At 62.9% G+C, this 23,574-nt stretch overlaps 1 protein-coding gene across 9 annotated transcripts; it reads right to left on the bottom strand.

The window, feature by feature from the left end:
• Window positions 1-104: 104 nt before the first annotated feature.
• LRRC61 (leucine rich repeat containing 61) lies at window positions 105-22,081 on the bottom strand. 9 transcript variants are annotated; one of them, XM_075126093.1, is made up of 3 exons: window positions 21,902-22,081; window positions 12,911-17,010; window positions 3,142-3,311 (listed from the first exon to the last, which is right to left on the bottom strand). In XM_075126093.1, the coding sequence occupies exon 2, from the start codon at window positions 16,339-16,341 to the stop codon at window positions 12,925-12,927; it is 3,417 nt and encodes a 1,138-aa protein (XP_074982194.1). In that variant the 5' UTR covers window positions 16,342-17,010; window positions 21,902-22,081; the 3' UTR covers window positions 3,142-3,311; window positions 12,911-12,924. The 9 variants fall into 9 exon arrangements, with proteins under 9 accessions (XP_048697901.1, XP_048697898.1, XP_048697900.1 ...); XM_048841937.2 differs by having other exon boundaries at window positions 21,884-22,081; XM_048841938.2 differs by having other exon boundaries at window positions 12,878-17,010; window positions 21,884-22,081.
• Window positions 22,082-23,574: the final 1,493 nt, after the last annotated feature.

Below are 23,574 nucleotides of genomic sequence, written 5' to 3' on the forward strand. Positions count from 1 at the left end.
CTGCCCCTCCGTCCGCTTCCCACAGCGAGTCCGCCCAGGCGGGGTCTTGGGGAAGCCAGAGGGTCCTGCCCCCCAACTCCGCAGTCAGACGGGACTCTCAGCCAGCCAGTAAAACGGAAGGTTTATTAGATGACAGGAACATGGTCTAAAACAGAGCTTGTAGGTACAGGAAACAGGACCCCTCAGTCAGGTCCATCTTGGGGGCCAGGGAGCCCAGAGCCCCATCTGGGCCTCCCTCCATTTCCCCAGCCAGCTCCAAACTGAAACTCTCCCGCCCCTCCTCTGGCCTTTGTCTCTTTCCCTGGGCCAGGAGGCCACCTGATCTCTTTGTTCTCCAATCCCTTCAGTTGGCACCTTTGCAGAGGGGCCCAGGCCATCAGTGACCAGGAGACAGGGTGTCGGCCATTCTCTGTGCAGACACCATCGCACTGGCCCTCTAGGGCTCTGCAACAATCACACACCCTGATCCCACCACCTAGATACTTAAGAACTGCATTGGGGGAACTGAGGCACCCACACACTATTCAGAGAAAACATTAAGAACATTCCCACTTCATCACACTGGGGGACAGCACAGGGGCAAGGGGTGCAGCCCCCCAGAACAACTCACCGAGGCAGGGCAGGGGCTTAAGAACCCCAAGATTATCAGGCCCCCCTTGTGGCAGTGAGGCCCCGCAATCCAGCTCATTGGAGGAAAGTCACTGGGCCCTGCAGTGCAGCTGGGGTGCCCCCGCAGCCCCCACGGCTCTGCAGACAGGGCACAGAGAGGCAGGGGCCAGGCAGGAGACAACACATTTATTTCACAGGCAAATATCTTCACATGGCACCACGGTACATCCACACTGGGCTGGGCCCATGGTGCCAGAATGGGCAGCTCCCAGGCCCTGCCTCCCCTTGGTTGCCACCGGGCTGTGTCCCCTCCTCCCCCTGAGCCCAGGGGATCACCCCACCCCCTCCCCTGGGTCCTGCCCCACAGGAAACAGGCTCACCACTCCTTCCTCCCAGCGGATCAGGGATGCTTGCCGTAGTCTGCACTAGGGCTGGTCCTGGTCTCTGCTCCTGTCTAGTCCAGCCTGCGAGGCACTGCTGCCCACATGCCTCCATGCCAGGGGTCCAAGAGGGGCTCCTGCCAGCCTTGGATAGAGGCAAAATCCCCAGTCCCTGGCAGGTCTCAGAGCAATGTGCCAGGGCACATGCCATCCCTGAGCCCAGCTGACACTCCCCGGCAGGGGACCCTGCCAGGGCCCCATACAGCTGGCAGGAGCTGCCCTTCACCAGCAGACTGGGCTTCATAAAGACTACAGGTCCCTCCTCCCCCCCCGACTCCTCTCTGCCACTGGGCTCAACCAGCCGGTTCTCACACTGACACTGGGTTGGGAGGGACAATGGGGGAGAGGGAAGGTGCTGCCCTGGTAAAGGGACTAGTTCCCCCAGGACCCTGGCCAGTAGGGACTGAACGCTGGGCCCTGCTGGCAGCTGGCAGGCTGCCTGCAGGAAGGAGACTCAAAGGGAAGGACGTGGGGGGTGGGTGGTCCCCTCCGCAAACCCGCCACTGCCTCTGGCCTCCACTGGCCCCATGAGCTGAGAGGACAAGGAGCGAGGGAGCAAGCCACAGAGCAGAGCTCCCCTCCCACCTCACAGATGGGGCCAGTGCCCATTGGTGGTGGGCAGCTTGCCCTGAGCTGCCCACATGGTGCCTGCTGGTGGAATTGTCTCCAGGGCCGCCAGCCCGGCCTCTCTCAGAGCAATCTGAAAATTAAGCCCACGGCGGAGGGAACTGGGGGCGGCCCTGAGCCCCAGGGCAATGCCAGCGGCGAAGCAGATTCACCGGAGGCCCAAGGGGAACTGATGGGGTGGTGTGGGGAGATCTGGCTCACCGGCGCCCAGCACTCCACAGGCCCAGCTCCAGGGGCTCTCGCGCACACCAGTGCTGGGGCTCCATGGCTGGGCTCATCGGCTCAGACCCAGGTGCGCCTCGCTACAGGGCTGGGCCCTTCCGTCCAGTCAGCTCCTGGAGCCCCTCTTGCTTGGGCCCCCTCTGGCGTAGGGGCAGAGTCAGATCACCTTGGGATGAGGGGCTGGGGCCAGCGCCCCAGGGCCTCAAGCCAGCTGTGGCTCCCCATCCATTTTGGCTGCAGTCAGGAGAAGAGGAACGCCGGGGGCCGGGCGGGGGGGGGGGAAGGGGGGGGAGAAAGGGGCTGTCATTCTGTGGGGTGCCATCCTGGCAGGCAGGGCACCGGGGCTAGAGGGCACGGGGCTTTGCAGGTGGAGACTCTGGCATGGGCCTCCGTGGAGCCGGGCGATGGAGAGGCAAATCCCCAGCTTCGCCCCGGCAGGCGGCTCAAAACACATAGGAGCTGGGGTCGCTGCGGACGCTCAGGGCCCGCTCCGCCTGGGAGATGGTGTCGTCCGCCCTCTCGCTCAGCTCCCGGCACTCCCGCAGCACGTCGTTGAACTGCTTGTAGGCCTCCTCCATGATGGAGCTGCGCCGAGCCGGCCTCCGCTCCCAGTAGCCCTCCTCCACCCAGGGCAGCGCCGTGCCCGGCGGCTCCGGGCTGCCCACCCCGACGCTGCTGCCCCGCTCCAGGGAGCTGTCCAGGTCCCGGCAGAGCTGGTAGAGCTCGCTGCCACGCCCGGAGACCCTCTCGCCGTCCAGGGCCTTGAGGCCGGGGAGCAGGCCCCCCAGGGCGCTGCGGTAGGCCCCGGTGGCGCAGACGGGGTTGCTGAGGCGGGCCCGGGGGTCGTGCAGACGCAGGCTCTCCAGCCGGCGCAGCCCCGCCAAGCCCTGCAGCTGCTGCAGGCTGCTCAGCAGGTTGCCGGCCAGGTTGAGGCTCTGCAGGCTCTCGCAAGCGCCGAGCGGCTCCAGGCTGCAGACGCGGTTGGCCGAGAGGTTGAGGACGGCCAGGGACTTGAGGGCAGCCAGGGGGCCCAGGTGGGAGATGGCGTTGCCGGAGAGGTCCAGCCACTCCAGGCTGGCGCACTCGCCCAGGCAGCCCAGATCCGAGATGCCCAGGCCCCGCAGCTGGAGCAGCAGGATGGACTCCAGGGCGAACTCGCCCGTCCTGGCCTTCAGCAGCTGGGCGGTGACCCTGATGTTCTCGCCCTCGTCCCCCTTCTCCGCCCAGGGCTCCATCGAGGCCGGCCCGCTGCACTACGGCTCAGGCCAGGCCTGCAGCGCTTGGCATTCGGGGCCCGGGCAGCCCACGGCGCGGAGAACCTCTGCACCCTGCGAGCCGGGCCAGGTCTGGGAAAGTGCTTTGCCCCTGCCTGGAGCCTCTGCCTGTGTGGCCACGCCAGGAACGCACCAGCCCCTGGAAGGGAAGAGGAGAAGGGATCAGGACCCTGCCCACGCCCAGCCGCCTCCTTTCCGCCAGCAGCAGCCTCAGCCAGCAGGGCCGGAGCCCCCCTTAGCCCTGCCCCTGCACACAGCTGGGCACACCGGGCGGCTCTGTGGCCTGCTGGCCCCTGGTGCTCGCAGCCGCCGTCTGTGGCAGGTGCAGCTCGGTTCCTGGGCTGGGGAGGCGGGGCAGGGAGGGGGCCCGAATCTCCTGCAGGCCGCTCCAGGCGGGATGCTGCCAGACCTGCAGTCAGAGGTTTGCCCCTGACCCCGAGAGCAGCAGGGGCCGAGAGGTCGGTTCACACTACGAGCATCAGCTGCTCACAGCTGGGTGAAGAAGGAATTTGCCCCCCACGGCCTCACCCACCTGGCCTCTTCCGTCCAGGGGCATCACCCACTGCCTATCTCAGACCTGACACCTTGTCCGTCCTTCCCTGCGGTACTAACCCCCCCCCACACGCACACACCCCGCAGGTCAGGGGTCTCCCTGGCTTCTTCTGTGCCCAGGCCATGGCCAGAGCTCTGGCTGCTTTGAGTGCCAGGCGCTGGGGGGAGGCAGGCTCTAGGAGGCCACAGCTGCAAGGGTTGGCCCGCGAACAGGATGGGGGGCGGGGGGAGCACGGGAGGTGGGGGAGGGGCGTTTCCATCCCAACAAACCAAAAGAGGGTTGTGGAAACAGGGTGTTTCAACACCAGTTCTTGGCACCGTTGCAGGAAGCCCCCAGAGCCCCAGGCCGTCTGCAGCCTGACACCTCCCGTGGGCCAGGGAGAGCGCGGGGCCTTCCGCCCCCAGCCCGTGCCCCCTGCGGGGCCGGCGGGAGCCCTGGGAAGGGAGGTGCACACCGACGTGTGCAGAGCCAGACACGCCTGTGCACACGGATGGACACGCGTGCATCCCCCCCACCGGTGTGCACGTCCGTGCGGAGCCACACAGCTACGTGAACGAGTACGCGGCGCTCACAGGGACGAACGCACGGATGAACACGCTCACACGCACACACAGAGATGACCGCAGACAGACACACGGATGGACACGCGTGCATCCCCCCCACCGGTGTGCACGTCCGTGCGGAGCCACACAGCTACGTGAACGAGTACGCGGCGCTCACAGGGACGAACGCACGGATGAACACGCTCACACGCACACACAGAGATGACCGCAGACAGACACACGGATGGACACGCGTGCATCCCCCCCACCGGTGTGCACGTCCGTGCGGAGCCACACAGCTACGTGAACGAGTACGCGGCGCTCACAGGGACGAACGCACGGACGGACACACGGATGAACACGCTCACACGCACACACAGAGATGACCGCAGACAGACACACGGATGGACACGCGTGCATCCCCCCCACCGGTGTGCAGGCGGCACGTCCGTGCGGAGCCACACAGCTACGTGAACGAGTACGCGGCGCTCACAGGGACGGACACACGGATGAACACGCTCACACGCACACACAGAGATGACCGCAGACAGACACACGGATGAACACGCGTGCATCCCCCCCACCGGTGTGCAGGCGGCACGTCCGTGCGGAGCCACACAGCTACGTGAACGAGTACGCGGCGCTCACAGGGACGAACGCACGGACGGACACACGGATGAACACGCTCACACGCACACACAGAGATGACCGCAGACAGACACACGGATGAACACGCTCGCACGGACACGCACGGACACAGAGGTACACATGGGCGGCCGCATGGACACACATGCACACGCACGGACACGGGCCCATCCCCCCCGCTGCATTCACAGGATCCGACCCCCCCGGGGTGCCCGGTGCCCCCCGCCCGCAGCCCCTCACCCAGCAAAGCCGCCTGCTTGCTCCCGGCCACTCCCTTCACAGGGCGCCCCCCCCAGCGTTGCCATGGCAGCAGGGGCCGCAGCTCCCTGGCCGGGAACATTTAAAGGGCCAGCGAGCGGCACGCGCTGCACAGCGGGGGGGGGGGGGGCAGCTCCGTGTGTCCCTCAGCCCGCGCCCCTGGGACCCCACAGTCCCCGCCCCGCCGGGTCCCTAGGTCACACGCCCGCCTGCGGCCGCGCACCCCTGTCCCACAGCTGCAGCCAGCTCCGGAGCCGGGGGGGAGCAGGGGGGTGGTGTTGGCCTGTCAGCTCCCCCCCACACTCCCCCCTATTTAGCCCTACTCCCAGTTTTTAGTAAAGTCACAGACAGGTCATGGGCTCCCTGAATTTCTGTGTATTGCCCATGACCCTGTCCCTGAGTTTTACTAAAATCAACCGTGACAAAATCTTAGCCTTAGGAATGGGGCCTCAGCAATCTACCAGGGGTCTGTGCGCACACACACACGGCACCGGCTGATGTGCAGATACACACTATGCACACACACACTCGTACACAGACACCCAGCACGCACACATACACCCCGTGCACGCACACACAGATCTGCATGCACAGATACACCCTGGGCACGCACACGTCTGCACACAGAGATCTGAACAGATACACCCTGTGCACACTCACACATGCAGAGACCCACTGTGCACACACACACACAGTGCACACAGATTTACACACACAGAGATACACACTTCACACAGCTCTGCACACACACCCAGATACACACAGTGCACATGCATTCATACACACCGGTCACACTCAGATCTGCACATGCGCACACATACATGCTGCAGAGTCACAGAGACGTGTCCTGGGTATGCTCACACATGCTGCAAACTTGCCAACACGCATGCGCCATACATGTTCACACACACACACACACTGATGCTCATAGAAACACAAACACATAGGTCTGGAAAGGAAGGGTCAGGCAGTCCAGCCCCCTGCACTGAGGCAGCACACAGGAAAGCCTAGACCCTGATAGGTTGGTTCAACCTCCAGGGATAGAAACTTTCTAGTATTTAACCTACATCCCCCTGGCTGCAGATCAAGCCCATTCCTTCTAGTCCGACCTTCAGTGGAGAACCAGTTGTCATGGTGTCCCCGGGCGATGCTCTGGAACTGCTCCCCACAAAGCCAGTCAGGACTCTGGGGCATAGAATCATAGAATATCAGGGTTGGAAGGGACCCCAGAAGGTCATCTAGTCCAACCCCCTGCTCGAAGCAGGACCAATTCCCAGTTAAATCATCCCAGCCAGGGCTTTGTCAAGCCTGACCTTAAAAACCTCTAAGGAAGGAGATTCTACCACCTCCCTAGGTAACGCATTCCAGTGTTTCACCACCCTCTTAGTGAAAAAGTTTTTCCTAATATCCAATCTAAACCTCCCCCACTGCAACTTGAGACCATTACTCCTCGTTCTGTCATCTGCTACCATTGAGAACAGTCTAGAACCATCCTCTTTGGAACCCCCTTTCAGGTAGTTGAAAGCAGCTATCAAATCCCCCCTCATTCTTCTCTTCTGCAGGCTAAACAATCCCAGTTCCCTCAGCCTCTCCTCATAAGTCATGTGTTCCAGACCCCTAATCATTTTTGTTGCCCTTCGCTGGACTCTCTCCAATTTATCCACATCCTTCTTGAAGTGTGGGGCCCAAAACTGGACACAGTACTCCAGATGAGGCCTCACCAATGTCGAATAGAGGGGAACGATCACGTCCCTCGATCTGCTCGCTATGCCCCTACTTATACATCCCAAAATGCCATTGGCCTTCTTGGCAACAAGGGCACACTGCTGACTCATATCCAGCTTCTCGTCCACTGTCACCCCTAGGTCCTTTTCCGCAGAACTGCTGCCTAGCCATTCGGTCCCTAGTCTGTAGCTGTGCATTGGGTTCTTCCGTCCTAAGTGCAGGACCCTGCACTTATCCTTATTGAACCTCATCAGATTTCTTTTGGCCCAATCCTCCAATTTGTCTAGGTCCTTCTGTATCCTATCCCTCCCCTCCAGCGTATCTACCACTCCTCCCAGTTTAGTATCATCCGCAAATTTGCTGAGAGTGCAATCCACACCATCCTCCAGATCATTTATGAAGATATTGAACAAAACCGGCCCCAGGACCCACCCTTGGGGCACTCCACTTGATACCGGCTGCCATTGACATGGAGCCATTGATCACTACCCGTTGAGCCCGACAATCTAGCCAGCTTTCTACCCACCTTATAGTGCATTCATCCAGCCCATACTTCCTTAACTTGCTGACAAGAATACTGTGGGAGACCGTGTCAAAAGCTCTCTGCGAGCAGCCTGTCTGCAGGACACACAGCTCACCCAGCTTCCACCTTCCTGGGTCTGACCTCGGAGCCTTCAGCATCCTCTGCCCCTCCGTGCGCTTCCCACAGCGAGTCCGCTCAGGCGGGGTCTTGGGGAAGCCAGAGGGTCCTGCCCCCCAACTCCACAGTCAGACGGGACTCTCAGCCAGCCAGTAACACAGAGGTTTATTAGACGACAGGAACATGGTCTAACACAGAGCTTGTAGGTGCAGAGAACAGGACCCCTCAGCTGGGTCCATTTTGGGGGGCAGTGAGCCAGACAACCACGTCTGCCCTTCACTCCATGTCTCCAGCCAGCCCCAAACTGACTCCCACTCCAGCCCCTCCTCCTCTGGGCTTTGTCCCTTTCCCGGGCCAGGAGGTCACCTGATCCCTCTGTTCTCCAACCCTTTAGCTCTCATCTTGCTGGGGAGAAGGGCCCAGGCCATCAGCTGCCAGGAAACAGGGTGTCGGCCATTCTCTATGTCCAGACCCCTGCACACACCTGCCCTCTAGGGCTCTGCAGTGATCATACACCCTTATCCCACCCCCTAGAGACTTAAGAACTGCATAGCGGAAACTGAGGCACCCCCACACTATTCAGAGGAAACATTAAGAACAGTCCCACTTCGTCACATCTCTCCCCCCTTCGAGATCGAACTGAGCGGGGTCACTTTAGCCGGTGACCTGGGGAAGTCTGACGCCACCAACATTCCCATGGATGCCCCAGCATCTCTCTCATTCCTTGGTAGGAGTTACACCAGGCCCTTCCAGTTTCGCGCCCTCCCTTAGGACGGGGGTGGTCAATAGCACTCGCACGCCACATGTGGGAAGGTTTATGCGACCCGTACCCTTTGGCCACCCCAAAACCCCAGGGGGTCAAACTGGGATTGGGTCTTCTCCCCAACAAGCTGGCCAAACACAGCCACTTGGTTATAGGACTGTTTAACTTTCTTAACAACTTTCACTTCATCTGAGACCTTCTCAAAGCTCTCCATACTGGATCTTTCAACAGGAAAGTCAATGGATCCATTCACAACAGAACATTTCTGGCTGTTAGGAACTGAAACTTTCTTGATTAAATCACTTTCACACCCTTCAGTTGCAGTAAACTGCTTGCAAAGACTCCATGAGGGTTCCTTTCCCTAGGGGCTTTTCTATGCAACAATTCACCCCTCACAGAAATTCTGCTCTTACCCTCTTCACTGAGGGCTTGCTCTAGAGGAACACTTTCCTGAGCAACAACAGACTCTTTCTGGGTCTCCCTTACATCCACAATTACCTCTGGCCCATCTGGCGGATTCCTACACAATCCCCTTTCAGGGAAACTTACAGACTTCCTAGATAAAAGGCTAAAGCATTCTCCTTCCCTTTGCCACACACAAGTTCAGGAATCTTTTCCTTCTTGCTACAGGTTTCCACACCCTCAGTAGGTAACAGGATCAAATCACCTTTCTGCTCTCCTTGTGCCCTGGCTAGGATCTCACCCTGATTAGACAGAGTTGCTACACCCTTTCCCAACAACACACTAGCAACAGGCAAAATACAAGCACCAGAATTGTCTGGTCTCTGGGATTTTACATAGACACTAACTGGATGCGACCTAGTTACAGGGCCATTCTCCCGAGCAGACACAAACTTAGGACCCTTTCCTTCCTGTGCTTTAGCTGAATCCAGAACCAGCTCTGAGACAACTGCACGACCCTCAACCATCACAGGCTGAAAGGCCCCTTCTGTCTGCTCCACAGACAAAGAAGAGCCGGACACACTTTCTCCTTGACCAGACACACAGCTTGGGATCTCTTTCCCCTTGTCCCAGCACACAGGGCTGGTCACAGACAACTGGTTGGAGATCAGAGTAGCTCCCTCCATAGGCAAGTCAATACCCCTGACAGACACAGGCAGATTTCCTTCACTGTCACAATTCTCCACCCAGCTAACAGGTAAGGTCCAGGGACTCTCATCTTCCACTCTCCTCGCCTTCCCACACTGCTGACTAGACACAGCCATCAGCTCACAAGGCTGCCTAGGCTCATCCAGTCTTTCCTTACCAAGCACCTTGCCACTCCCCACAGATCCCCTGCCCTGCCTGTGTCTCCCCCCACTCAGCTGGGGTCTCAGCTCCCACTGTGCTCAGCGCTGCCCTTGCTGTCCCAGTGGGGGTAGGCAGCGAGCTCGCTGCTTTCCTCACTGCATCAGAGCCAGCGTGAGCCCCCTCTCCGGTGCGCAAGGGGGGCGGGGAGCATCTCTCTGTCCCACCCAGCCCAAGGGGTCTTGTTACAGGCAGGCAGGTAGCCTGAGCCTATCCGCTCCTCCCTGCTGCCAGCCAGGTCATCTGCATTTTCACTGACCATTTCCCTCTCCACCGATTAGTTCCCTGGATTCAAATTCAAACCCTTGGCAGTTATCGGAGCAAGGCCTGGTGTGGCGAAGTGGGACTGTTCTTAATGTTTCCTCTGAATAGTGTGGGGGTGCCTCAGTTTCCCCTAGGCAGTTCTTAAGTATCTAGGTGGTGGGGTAAGGGTGTATGATCATTGCAAAGCCCTAGAGGGCAGGTGTGTGCAGGGGTCTGAACACAGAGAATGGCCGACACCCTGTTTCCTGGCCACTGATGGCCTGGGCCCTTCCCCCCTGCAAGGTGAGAGCAGAAGGGTTGGAGAACAAAGGAACCAGGTGACCTCCTGGCCCGGGAAAGGGACAAAGCCCAGAGGAGGAGGGGCTGGAGGGAGTTTCAGTTTGGGGCTGGCTGGGACATGGAGTGAAGTGCAAACGTGGTTGTCTGGCTCACTGCCCCCCAAAATGGACCCCAGGCTGTTCTCTGCACCTACAACCTCTGTTTTAGACCATGTTCCTGTCGTCTAATAAACCTTCTGTTTTACTGGCTGGCTGAGAGTCACGTCTGACTGTGGAGTTGGGGGGCAGGACCCTCTGGCTTTCCCAGGAGCCCCGCCTGAGCGGACTCGCTGTGGGAAGTGCACGGAGGGGCAGAGGATGCTGAAGGCTCCGAGGTCAGACCCAGGAAGGTGGAAGCTGGGTGAGCTGTGTGTCCTCCAGACAGGCTGCTCACAGGAAGGTGACTGCCCCAGAATCCTGACTGGCTTTGTAGGGAGCAGTTCCAGAGCATCGCCCAGGGACTCCGTGACACCTGGATCCTGTCCCAAAAGACACAGTCCCCCCACAACAGGGTCTCGCAGCTGGTATCCTGGAGAACCCCAACGACCAGCCAGCCCCACCCCTTCTGGGTCTGCACAGGGATCTGGGCCACAGGCAGGGTGAGGGGCTTTGTCCTTGGGACCCTCACCCAGCTCATAGAGCCCCTCACCATCTGAGGCTGCACCACCCAGGGCCTGACAACAGTTCCCTCTGTCCCAGGATCTCACCACCCCAGGAATGTCTCCCCATTGACCGTCACCTTCTGCTCCCACTGGAGGTCCGAGGGGCCCGACCCCAGGAAACTCCGCACAGACATATAGGTTGGGGTCAGGAGTGGGAGCCTGTCCACCTCCCCACCCATCTGGCTGGCAAAATCTATGGCCTTGGGACCCAGCAAGGGAGCTAGACACCGGGGCTCTTCCGCAGGGTCCCCTTGGTTCAAATTGCCAGCTTGCTCAAAGGCAGTGAGGTGGGCATCCACATCCCCCCCCTCCTTAACGAGGGGCAGCAATCTAGTCTCGAGGTTCCCTGCGGAACTGGCACCCTGGGGTCTATCCCCACTCACCCCGGGGAGGTCCCCTAGGCCTCTCCGCTCCACCACCGCCAGTTCATGCTGCTGCTCCTTCTACAGCTCTTTCTCGGGCTCTTGCTGTCTCTCTCAGTCCTCTTGCTCTCTCAGACCCAGCTCCAATCCCATCCGTCTCCGATCCCCCGATGGGGAACCCGATCGTGAAGACCCCCGTCTTGTCAGGGACAGGAGTCTTGGTGATGCCTGGCTACTACTCCAGCTGCTCCCAGATCCTGCCATAGCCCCATTTGGGGTCAGGAATCTGTTCCTTAGAGCGGTCATCCTCCTCCAGCTGCACGATTAACTCTGCTTTGGTGAACTTTCCAATGCTCAACCCTCTCTTTCTGCACAGGGTTACAATGTCCTTCTTAAGGAGACGATGACAGGCCATCACTCCGCTGTTCCCAAGTTGTTGTGGACTCACAGGCCTGTGTGGTCTCAGCTCCCCACGGTTTCCAGGGAGAACCCCTAGTGTGCCAGCCCTTCTCGAGGTCACCCCCTCTTTGCCAGGGTCAAGCTGCAGACTCCTCCGTCCCTGGGACCGCTTGCTGCAATCTTCCGGGGGACCCAGTTACTGCAAAAGTCCTTCTCTCTGGTCACACACTCCCAGGGGTTAACCGCCCCCTGAAACCGTCTCTCTTTGAATCTTCAGCACGCCTGGTCCCCGTCAATCCCCCTTCATTTTACTGCTCCCCAGTCACTTACTTCAGGAAGCTCCGTCCACGGGATGCAGTAGATCCCACCTCTACCACCAATTGTCACGGAGTCCCCCAGGCGATGCTCTGGAACTGCTCCCCATGAAGCCAGGCAGGACTCTGGGGAAGTCTCCTTTCTGTGAGCAGCCTGTCTTCAGGACACACAGCTCACACAGCTTCCACCTTCCTGGGTCTGACCTCGGAGCCTTCAGCATCCTCTGCCCCTCCGTGCGCTTCCCACAGCAAGTCCGCCCAGGCAGGGTCTTGGGGAAGTCAGAGGGTCCTGCACCCCAACTCCGCAGTCAGACGGGACTCTCAGCCAGCCAGTAAAACAGAAGGTTTATTAGATGACAGGAACATGGTCTAAAACAGAGCTTGCAGGTGCAGAGAACAGAACCCCTCAGCTGGGTCCATTTTGGGGGGCAGGAAGCCAGACAACCACGTTTGCCCTTCACTCCTTGTCTCCAGCCAGCCCCAAACTGAAACTCTCTCCAGCCCCTCCTCCTCTGGGCTTTCCCGGGCCAGGAGGCCACCTGATTCCTTTGTTCTCCAACCCTTTAGCTCTCACCTTGCAGGGGGGAAGGGCCCAGGCCATCAGTTGCCAGGAAACAGGGTGTCGGCCATTCTCTGAGTCCAGACCCCTGCACACACCTGCCCTCTAGGGCTCTGCAACAATCATACACCCTTACCCCACCACCTAGACACTTAAGAACTGCCTAGGGGAAACTGAGGCACCCCCACACTATTCAGAGGAAACATTAAGAACAGTCCCGCTTCGTCACACCGGTCATTGTCCTCTTTATAGCAATTGAGACCAAACGGCCCATGGTTAGGAGCCACACCAAAAGCAGCAGGGCCCATAGGGTAGCTGTACCCTCTCCCTTCAGCCATCTTTGCCCCATAACGGCCCAGTGGCCGCCCAGCGCCATGCACCCGGATTGGCGTACCCCAGAGACTGGCAGGTGCCCCGCTGCCTGTACCTCGGAGACAGTCTCTAAGCCGGCCGGGTCCCCTCCTCCCCGCTGCTGCTGCCCGCGCTGTCGTTCTCCGAGCAGATGAGGGGCGGTGGGCGGTAGTCGGGGAAGTTTCCCAGGTTGGCTCTCAGAAAGACGAGGTGCTCCGCACTCTCCTCCTGCGGGGGACGCCTCTCGGAGAAGGGGCTGTCTGGGGCAGTGAAGATGCGCTCCGAGAAGGCCCCCGAGGGCGGGCAGGACAGGTAGAGCATGGCCAGCTTGGCCAAGGCCGGCCAGAGCCAGTGCCGCTTCTCCCAGTACCCCAGCGGGTCCTCCCGGGCCCCGATGGTCTGGTTGTCGCGCAGGTACCTCTCCACCATCACACAGGCCAAGTGGCTCTCGGTGGGGAGGGAGGCCCCATGGCCCTCAGAGGCCAGCAGCCCCACGCTCTCCAGGTGCTCAGTCAGCGTCTTCTCCTTCTGGATCAGTGGAGGCACCGCAGAGCCCATCCCACTCAGCCCCCTGTCCTGATGGGGCTCCCCTGGCCCCGGCTCTGCCTCCAGGGGCTGCAGGGCCGTGTCCACGCAGAAGGCCTTGCCCGGCTGGGTGTTCCAGGGGGAGGAAGGGCAGCCGCTGGGTGAGGCCATGAGCTCCTTGACCTTCCGGACCAGCAGCTGCTTCCAGTGGTCGAGGTCGGAGCCCAGCGGCAGGATGGCATCCATCCTGCCCTTGAAGCGGGGGTCGAGCAGCGTGGCCAGCACGTACTCCTGGCGGTGGAACATCTCGCTGAGCCGGGGCTCGCTGGAGAGCTGCAGGGCCAGGCTCTCGGCCAGGCGCACGGCGGAGCCGGCCCCCTCCCCGGCCTGGCTCTCGAAGCGCAGGCGGATCTGCTGCAGGAAGATGTGCAGGTAACGCACCTGCGGCAGCACCTGGCTCAGTGAGGCCTCGGCCGCGCTCGCCTCCCGCACGGCCATCTCGAAGGGCTGCAGCAGCTCCACCAGGCTGCGCATCAGCGTCCACTGGGGGGCGCTCAGGGCCAGGCCAGCCTCGCCCACCTGGCACTTGCCCACGTACTCCTGTACGGCCGGCTGCAGCGCCAGCAGCCGCTCCAGCATGTAGTAGGTGGAGGCCCAGCTCGCCGTGGCCTCCTGCTTCAGCCGGCGCGGGGCCAAGCCGTGCTGCCGCTGCAGCTCCGCCAGCCCCCTCCTGGCCTCCGGGGAGCGGGCGAAGTGGGCGCAGATGGCGCGGGCCGCCCCCAGCGTGCCCTCGATGCTGCGGTGGAGCCGCAGGAAGCCCAGCACTAGCTGGCTCAGGCAGTGAGCGAAGCAGGGGATGTGAGTGTGGCCACCGTCCTTCGCGGCCCGCTCCACGCCAGGGCTGCCGCCCGAGACCAGGAAGCCGGGGCTCAGGGAGTTCTGGGCCAGCCACAGCTGGAGCTGCTCAGCCAACACCTGCTGCATGCCACCCAGCGCCTGCTCCTCCTGCAGAGCCCGCACGCACAGCACCGCCCGCCTGCGCCGGCTGCAGGGCCGGGGCTGGCCTGACTCCGAGCGGGGAGCCAGCCAGTGCGCTGCCAGCGCCAGGTACGCCCCTGCCGGCCCCTGGGCCCACATGTGGGCACTGAGGTGCACCCGGCTGACACTGGCCTGCTGCAGCTCCAGGGCCAGGCGCAGGCCGACAGCCTGGCGCAGCTGGGGCACTGCCTTGCGGGAGAAGAAGGCCGGCGAGGGGACGTGGTAGCGCGGGTCAGCCTGCGCCATGAACTGGTGGAAGGGCTTGGCCGAGACGAAGGAGCAGGGCAGGGCCATGCCGCAGAGCAGCTCGGCAATGCTGCGGTTCCAGGCCTGCGCTTGCGGGTGGTTGGAGGTGTATTTGCCGGGCACATCCTCGCACCGCTTAGCCAGGCCGGCTTGGTTCCTGCTTGGGAGCAGCAGGGCAGCTGAGGTGGGCAGGGCTTCGTCCGCCTTGCCTTCGGGAGGCACCTCGCTCTGCCAGCTGTCACACAAGGGAACTGGGGCCCCGCCAGTGCTGATGCAGGGCAATCTCAGGGAGTCCGACGCTATGGGCGAGGTGAGAGACAGGTCCTCCACGGGCTCCTCGTCCTCCGCCGGCCCCAGGCTCAGCCTCTCGGACCGGGTGCTGCCGGGAGGAGTGGCAGGGATGCCAGCAGCCCTCCCCCGCCCCCACTCCAGCGGGTGCTTGCCCTCCAGGTGGCGCATGAGGGCCGAGGTGCCGAAGTGGCTGCCCAGTTTGCCACGGCTAACGCTGACCTGGCACAGGGTGCAGACAGCCCGGCACACATTGCTGCAGTCGATGTAAAAGAACTGCCAGACGGCCGAGGTGGACTTGCGGCGCTTCGTGCCTGGTGGCACCAGCGGGTGGTTGGGGCGGCTGAGCTGCCCGGACTTGGGGAGCCCCTGGCCCACTAGCACCTCCAGGTAGGGTGTGGCCAGGTCCGGCTTGCAGTGCCCTGCTTGGACCCTGCCCTTCCTGCCCATCCCCCTGTCCTGGGGCAGCAGCTTGCTACTCTCACGGCTTTCCTCCTCGCTGGACTCTGGGGAGGAATCAGTGACTGTGGTGCCTGCCCTTCCCTGCCCCTCCTCCTCCTCCTCTTCCTCACTGGAGTCGCTGATCACATACGGGAAGCGGGGGGCACCCTGGGGCACTTGGGGGGGCGCGCTGCTGAGGGCTTGGGTGCGGGAACACAAAGCATGGCTGGTGCCAAACACAGTGTCCTGCAAGGGAAACCCCTTCATCTGCTCTTCCTCCTCCTCCTCATTCTCCTCCTCCTCCTGGGCCCCGCCCCCTGCTCTCTTCCTCTGCCCCCACTCCAGCGGGTGCTTGCCCTCCAGATGGCGCTTGAGGGCGGTGGTGTTGCAGTGGCCCCTCAACTTGCCGCGCCCAATGCTAGCCTGGCACAGGGTGCAGACGGCCCGGCAGGGGTCGCTGGCGTCCGGGGAGAAGAACTGCCACACCTCGGAGGTGGTCTTGCGGCGCCGGGTGCGGACGGGGAGACCAAAGGCCGGAGGTGTGGTACGCTTTGCTGCCCATCCCTCCAGGACAGCCTTGTCTACATCCATCATGGAGGAAGGGGGTTGCCAGCCGGCCGTGACTCGAGGCTGGCTGCCCGCACCTTGGGGGGCCAGCTCTGCCTTCCTCTTCTCATGGCTCCCTTCCCCACAGGCTGCCACGAATCCCAGCTTGCTGCCCTCATGACCCTCTTCCTCCTCGTCACTAAACTCCAGCTTGATCTCGATCTCGGGGACATGCTCGTGGTCGGAGCCCAGAGGCAGATGGTGGAGATGGGCATCGGCAGTGCCGGCTATGGCGAAGGGGAAAGCGCCCACGGCATGCTCTGCTACGGCCCGCGGTAAAGTGGCACACATGCCAGGGCTCAGCATGGCCGAGCTGCCAACTGTCCTCCGCTTCTGCAGCTTGCTTTTCTTTACCGGCAACATGCCTAGCAAAAAGGAGCAGGTTCAGTGATGGAAACACCCAGGGTCAACTGGGCAGCTGGCGAGGCAAGTGGTGTCACCCTTGCTCTTACTCGCCACGCCCAGCCAGGCCCTCTCCTCCCCCTCAACAGGAGACGCGCTCGTTGACAGTGGCTGAGCCAGGTGCTGCAGGCCCAAGGTAGGGCGATGCCTCCCAAGCCAGGGAGAGGCAGAGTCCTGTCCGCGAGCGCAGAGCTCAAAGCTGCACTGGTGGCTCGGGTAGGCTGTCAGAACGGCCTCGGGACTACCAAGAATGCACCAGAGGCTGGGTTCTAGGGGCAGGAGGCCATCGGCCGCAGCTGCTCGTTGATTTCCAGGTAGGTAGCCAGTCTGCTCACAAAGGACACCGTGAATTCAGTTCATTCCTAAGACCTCAATGGCTCCTCAGCCTCTCCACCTGGCTGCCCCCATCCTGCTGTCTGTCCAGCGGTGTCTGTCCACAGGAAACTACAGCTCGTGCTGTTACCCACTTGTTCTGGGTGAGGCAGTGTGGGGGCCCCTGCCTGGGGTCTCTGCAACAGGGGCTCTGGGTGTCCAGGCCAGGCCCATGCATCCGGAGCTGGGAGCCCGGCTTCTCAGGACACGCCCAGGGACACAATGCTGGGGAAGATGGAGACTCCACCAGTTCTGGACCTACAACAGCAGAAAGGAAGCTCAGAACCCTACAAAGCAGCCCAAGGAGAGAAGCTGCCCGTCGCTGCCAAGTCAGGCTGAAGCACATAACAACAGCCACACTGGGTCAGACCAAGGGTCCATCTAGCCCAGTATCCTGTCTTCCAACAGTGGCCAATGCCAGGTACTTAAGAGGGAATGATCCATCCCCTGTTGCTCATTCCCAGCTTCTGGCAAATAGAGGCTAGGGACACCATCCCTGCCATGGACCTATCCTCCATGAACTTATCTGATTTTTTTTTTTTAACCCTGTTATAGTCTTGGCCTTCACAACATCCTCTGGCAAGGAGTTCCACAGGTTGACCGTGAGTCGTGTGAAAAAATACTTCCTTTTGTTTGTTTTAAACCTGCTGCCTATTAATTTCATTTGGTGACCCCTAGTTCTTGTGTTATGAGGAGTAAATAGCACTTCCTTATTCACTTTCTCCACACCAGTCATGATTTCATAGACCTCTATCATATCCTTAGTCGTCTCTTTTCCAAGCTGAAAAATCCCAGTCTTATTAATCGCTCCTCATATGGAAGCCATTTCATACCCCTAATCATTTTTGTTGCCCTTTTCTGAACCTTTTCCAATTCCAATATATCTTTTTTGAGACGAGGCGACCACATCTGCATGCAGTATTCAAGATGTGGGTCTGCCATGGATTTATACAGAGGCAATATGATATTTTCTGTCTTATTATCTCTCCCTTTCTTAATAATTCCCAGCATTCTGTTTGCATTTTTGACTGTCGCTGCACATTGAGTGGATGTTTTCAGAGAACTATCCACAATGACTCCAAGATCTCTTTCTTGAGTGGTAACAGCTAATTTAGACCCCATCGTTTTATATGTAGAGTTGGGATTATGTTTTCCAATGTGCATTACTTTGCATTTATCAGCACTGAATTTCATCTGCCATTTTGTTGCCCAGTCACCCAGTTTTGAAAGATCCTTTTGTAGCTCTTCGCAGTCTGCCTGGGACTTAACTATCTTGAGTAGTTTTGTATCATCTGCAAATTTTGCCACCTCACTGTTTACCCCTTTTTCCAGATCATTTATGAATATGTTAAATAGGACTGGACCTAGTACAGATCCCTGGGGAACACAACTATTTACCTCTCTCCATTCTGAAAACTGACAATTTATTCCTACCCTTCGTTTCCTATCTTTTAACCAGTTGCCAATCCATGAGGACCTTCCCTTTTATCCCATGACAGCTTATTTTGCTTAAGAGTCTTTGGTGAGGGACCTTGTCAAAGGCTTTCTGAAAATCTAAATACACTATATCCACTGGATCCCCTTGTCCACCTGCTTGTTGACCCCTTCAGAGAATTCTAGTAGATCGGTGAGGCGTGATTTCCCTTTACAAAAACCACATTGACTCTTCCCCAACAAATTCTGTTCATCTGTATCTCTGACAATATTGTTCAAACTAGTTTGCCCAGTACTGTAATTGCCGGGATCACCCCTGGAGCCCTTTTAAAAATTGGCATCATATTAACTACCCTCCAGTCATTTGGTACAGAAGCAGATTTAAATGATAGGTTACCAGCCCAGCTCCTGCAAACACACCAGGGTAACCAGCCTGATTCTAAAGAATTACAACAGTGGCAGAGCTAAGCGGCGCCCGGCTCCACTGGGACAGATGCTGGGTGCTCTCGGACTTGTCAACTGGGATGGGTCTCTTCTCCCCAGGTTCTCCCGCTCGCGGTCTCTCCTCCCCACTCAGCACTTCTGTGGTTTATTCTCCCAGTCTCTCCCCATCACCCCATGAAAATCGACACCTCCCCTGAATCCATGCTTGTCCCCATCCACCAGGTTGCTGTGTTTCTCACACACACACTCTCACACTGCCCTGCCTTGTGCTGCCTCTCTAACCCCGCCAGCACCTCCCCTGAACCCGCTCCCTCGCACACCCGCCGGTACTCTCTCCCCCGCAAAACATCCACTCCCCCACCCCAAAGCCATGTGGTGCCCTCCTCTGTCCATGCCCCTCCCCAAACATGCACAGTCCTTCTGCTCCCAAATGCTGTTCCCCGCTCGCCTCCCAAGCTGAGCTGGGGAGTCCACAGGGACATGGGTCTGACCTGGGGGGTGCAGCAGTGAGCAGCACAGAGAAGGGCTCTAGCTTCTCTGCCCCGGTTGCTTTTTTGTCTAGTGTAGCAGTCCTCAAACTGGGTCACAACCACCAGGGCTGGCTTAGACCACTGCTCAGGGCTGAAGCCGAAGCCTGAGCGATTCAAGCCTGGGCAGCGGGGTTCAGGTTACAGGCCCCCTGGCTGGGACTGAAGCCCTTGGGCTTCAGCTTTGACCCCTTCCCTGCCCAAGGCAGTGGGGTTCGGGCTTTGGCTCCCACACTGGGGCAGTGGGAATCAGGCAGACTCAGGCTTTGTTCCACCCTCCTGGGGTTGTGAAGTAATTTTTCTTGTCAGAAAGGGGTCGCGGGGCAATGAAGTTTGAGAACTCCTGGTTTAGTGGATCTGCCAGGCAGGAGCCTCAGGGCTGGAGAGGAGAAAGGGGGAGCGGGCTGGGAGCAGCCCACCAACCTTAAAGCTGTCTATGGGTTATTTGTGCAGAGGCCTGACCTCCCCCCCCCCCCCCCCATGCTTCACAAATCTGTGGGGAACTGCCACTGAAATGCCCTGGGGAGCAACCCAGCAGCCTTTCTACTCCCCCAGCTCTGCTCAACAGCCTAAGACAGACAGAACAGGTGCGGTCCCGCAGGAGCAAGGCAGCCGAGCCTCACGCTGGTTGCAATGGGAGCTCAGCAGCTTGCAGGATCAGGACCATTGTAATTAGCTGAGCTGGGACGCCGGGATTAATTCTCCGCAGGCTTAGAAAAGAGCCTCCCGAAGAGACAAGCCTGGGTCTTGCAGCTGAAAGATAGAGCCTCCAGCAGCCCAGCGCCCCACCATGGGGGGCAGCAGCACAGCACCTACACAGGGGAGCGCACGCCCTGCCGAGCCCCCACCCCGCTCCCCAGAGCCCCCCGCCGAGCCCCCGCCCCGCTCCCCACGCCCCCTGCAGAGCCCCCGCCCCGCTCCCCAGAGCCCCGCGCCCCCTGCCGAGCCCCCCAAAGCCCCCCGCCCCCTGCCGAGCCCCCACCCCGCTCCCCAGAGCCCCGCGCCCCCTGCCGAGCCCCCCAAAGCCCCCCGCCCCCTGCAGAGCCCCCGCCCCGCTCCCCGGAGCCCCGCGCCCCCTGCCGAGCCCCCACCCCACTCCCCAGAGCCCCGCGCTCCCTGCCGAGCCCCCGCCCCGCTACCCAGAGCCCCGTGCCCCCTGCAGAGCCCCCGCCCCGCTCCCCAGAGCCCCGTGCCCCCTGCCGAGCCCCCGCCCCGCTCCCCAGAGCCCCGTGCCCCCTGCCGAGCCCCCGCCCCGCTCCCCATGGCCCCACGCCCCCTGCTGAGCCCCCGCCCCGCTCCCCATGGCCCCATGCCCCCTGCAGAGCCCCCGCCCCACTCCCCAGAGCCCCGTGCCCCCTGCCGAGCCCCCGCCCTGCTCCCCATGGCCCAGCACCCCACCATGTGGGGCAACAGCACAGCACCTACAGAGGGGAGCACATCCCCTGCCGAGCCCCCACCCCGCTCCCCAGAGCCCCGCGCCCCCTGCCGAGACCCCGCCCCCTGCCGAGCCCCCCAGAGCCCCGCGCCCCCTGCCGAGCCCCCACCCCGCTCCCCAGAGCCCCGCGCCCCCTGCCGAGCCCCCGCCCCGCTCCCCAGAGCCCCGCGCCCCCTGCCGAGCCCCCGCCCCACTCCCCAGAGCCCTGTGCCCCCTGCCAAGCCCCCGCCCCACTCCCCAGAGCCCCGCACCCCCTGCCGAGCCCCCGCCCCCTGCCGAGACCCCCAGAGCCCCGCGCCCCCTGCCGAGCCCCCGCCCCCTGCCGAGACCCCCAGAGCCCCGCGCCCCCTGCCGAGCCCCCGCCCCCTGCCGAGACCCCCAGAGCCTCACGCCCCCTGCCGAGTCCCCGCCCCACTCCCCAGAGCCCTGTGCCCCCTGCCAAGCCCCCGCCCCACTCCCCAGAGCCCTGTGCCCCCTGCCGAGTCCCCCAGAGCCTCGCGCCCCCTGCCGAGCCCCCGCCCCACTCCCCAGAGCCCCCCGCCCCCTGCCGAGACCCCCAGAGCCCCGCGCCCCCTGCCGAGCCCCCGCCCCACTTCCCAGAGCCCCCCGCCCCCTGCCGAGCCCCCGCCCCACTTCCCAGAGCCCCCCGCCCCCTGCCGAGCCCCCACCCCACTCCCCGGAGCCCCGCGCCCCCTGCCGAGCCCCCGCCCCACTCCCCGGAGCCCCGCGCCCCCTGCCGAGCCCCCGCCCCGCTCCCCAGAGCCCCGCGCCCCCTGCCGAGCCCCCGCCCCACTCCCCGGAGCCCCGCGCCCCCTGCCGAGCCCCCGCCCCACTCCCCAGAGCCCTGTGCCCCCTGCCGAGTCCCCCAGAGCCCTGTGCCCCCTGCCGAGTCCCCCAGAGCCTCGCGCCCCCTGCCGAGCCCCCGCCCCACTCCCCAGAGCCCCGCGCCCCCTGCCGAGACCCCCAGAGCCCCGCGCCCCCTGCCGAGACCCCGCCCCGCTTCCCAGAGCCCCGCGCCCCCTGCTGAGCCCCCGCCCCGCTCCCCAGAGCCCCCCGCCCCCTGCCGAGCCCCCGCCCCACTCCCCAGAGCCCCCCGCCCCCTGCCGAGCCCCCGCCCCACTCCCCGGAGCCCCGCGCCCCCTGCCGTGGGTCATTGCGGCCAAGGCGCCCCCTGCAGCCCCCGCCCCATTCCCAGCCTTTGTTCTGGCCTCAGCCCCCGTCCCTTTGGGCGCCGGCTGCCGGGGGGAGCCCGGGGTCCCCCCCGCAGCACAGAGCCGCCCCCTCCCCTTACCCGGCAGCAGCGACCCACCGCCAGGGCCTGCGGATCCCGCCCTCGCCCTGCCAGTAGTAAAGATGGCCGCATCTCCCATTGTTTGCAAGGGGCTCGACGTCCATTGCCCTCTCTCAAAATGGCCGCCCCGTTCGCCTCTTCGGGTTGGGGGAAGGCACCGCAGAGGCGATGGACAGCTCCCTTCTCTGGGGTGGGGCCTGCCTGAGGGGAGCGCGGACCGACCTCCCCCCAACTGCCTCTCCAGCCCCCCCCCAGGGGAGCGCGGACCGACCCCCCCCAACTGCCTCTCCAGCCCCCCCCAACTGCCTCTCCAGCCCCCCCCCAGGGGAGCGCGGACCGACCTCCCCCCAACTGCCTCTCCAGCCCCCCCCCCGAGGGGAGCGCGGACCGACCCCCCCAACTGCCTCTCCAGCCCCCCCCAACTGCCTCTCCAGCCCCCCCCCGAGGGGAGCGCGAACCGACCTCCCCCCAACTGCCTCTCCAGCCCCCCCCCAACTGCCTCTCCAGCCCCCCCCCCGAGGGGAGCGCGGACCGACCCCCCAACTGCCTCTCCAGCCCCCCCCCCCCGAGGGGAGCGCGGACCGACCCCCCAACTGCCTCTCCAGCCCCCCCCCCCAGGGGAGCGCGGACCGACCCCCCCAACTGCCTCTCCAGCCCCCCCCCGAGGGGAGCGCGGACCGACCCCCCCAACTGCCTCTCCAGCCCCCCCCCGAGGGGAGCGCGGACCGACCCCCCAACTGCCTCTCCAGCCCCCCCCCGAGGGGAGCGCGGACCGACCTCCCCCCAACTGCCTCTCCAGCCCCCCCCCGAGGGGAGCGCGGACCGACCCCCCCAACTGCCTCTCCAGCCCCCCCCCAACTGCCTCTCCAGCCCCCCCCGAGGGGAGCGCGGACCGACCCCCCAACTGCCTCTCCAGCCCCCCCCCCGAGGGGAGCGCGGACCGACCCCCCAACTGCCTCTCCAGCCCCCCCCCGAGGGGAGCGCGGACCGACCCCCCCAACTGCCTCTCCAGCCCCCCCCCCGAGGGGAGCGCGAACCGACCTCCCCCCAACTGCCTCTCCAGCCCCCCCCCCGAGGGGAGCGCGGACCGACCCCCCAACTGCCTCTCCAGCCCCCCCCCCGAGGGGAGCGCGGACCGACCTCCCCCCAACTGCCTCTCCAGCCCCCCCCCCCCCGAGGGGAGCGCGGACCGACCCCCCAACTGCCTCTCCAGCCCCCCCCCCCAGGGGAGCGCGGACCGACCCCCCCAACTGCCTCTCCAGCCCCCCCCCCGAGGGGAGCGCGGACCGACCCCCCAACTGCCTCTCCAGCCCCCCCCCCGAGGGGAGCGCGGACCGACCTCCCCCCAACTGCCTCTCCAGCCCCCCCCCGAGGGGAGCGCGGACCGACCCCCCCAACTGCCTCTCCAGCCCCCCCCCCAGGGGAGCGCGGACCGACCTCCCCCCAACTGCCTCTCCAGCCCCCCCCCCGAGGGGAGCGCGGACCGACCCCCCAACTGCCTCTCCAGCCCCCCCCCGAGGGGAGCGCGGACCGACCCCCCCAACTGCCTCTCCAGCCCCCCCCAACTGCCTCTCCAGCCCCCCCCCGAGGGGAGCGCGAACCGACCTCCCCCCAACTGCCTCTCCAGCCCCCCCCAACTGCCTCTCCAGCCCCCCCCCGAGGGGAGCGCGGACCGACCCCCCAACTGCCTC

Source organism: Caretta caretta, chromosome 2 (assembly GCF_965140235.1).
Source record: "Caretta caretta isolate rCarCar2 chromosome 2, rCarCar1.hap1, whole genome shotgun sequence".
NCBI lineage: Eukaryota > Metazoa > Chordata > Testudines > Cheloniidae > Caretta > Caretta caretta.

Excerpts from the sequence above, each read along its gene's own strand:
- LRRC61 (XM_075126093.1), bottom strand. The coding sequence starts at position 16,341 with ATGTTGCCGGTAAAGAAAAGCAAGCTGCAGAAGCGGAGGACAGTTGGC.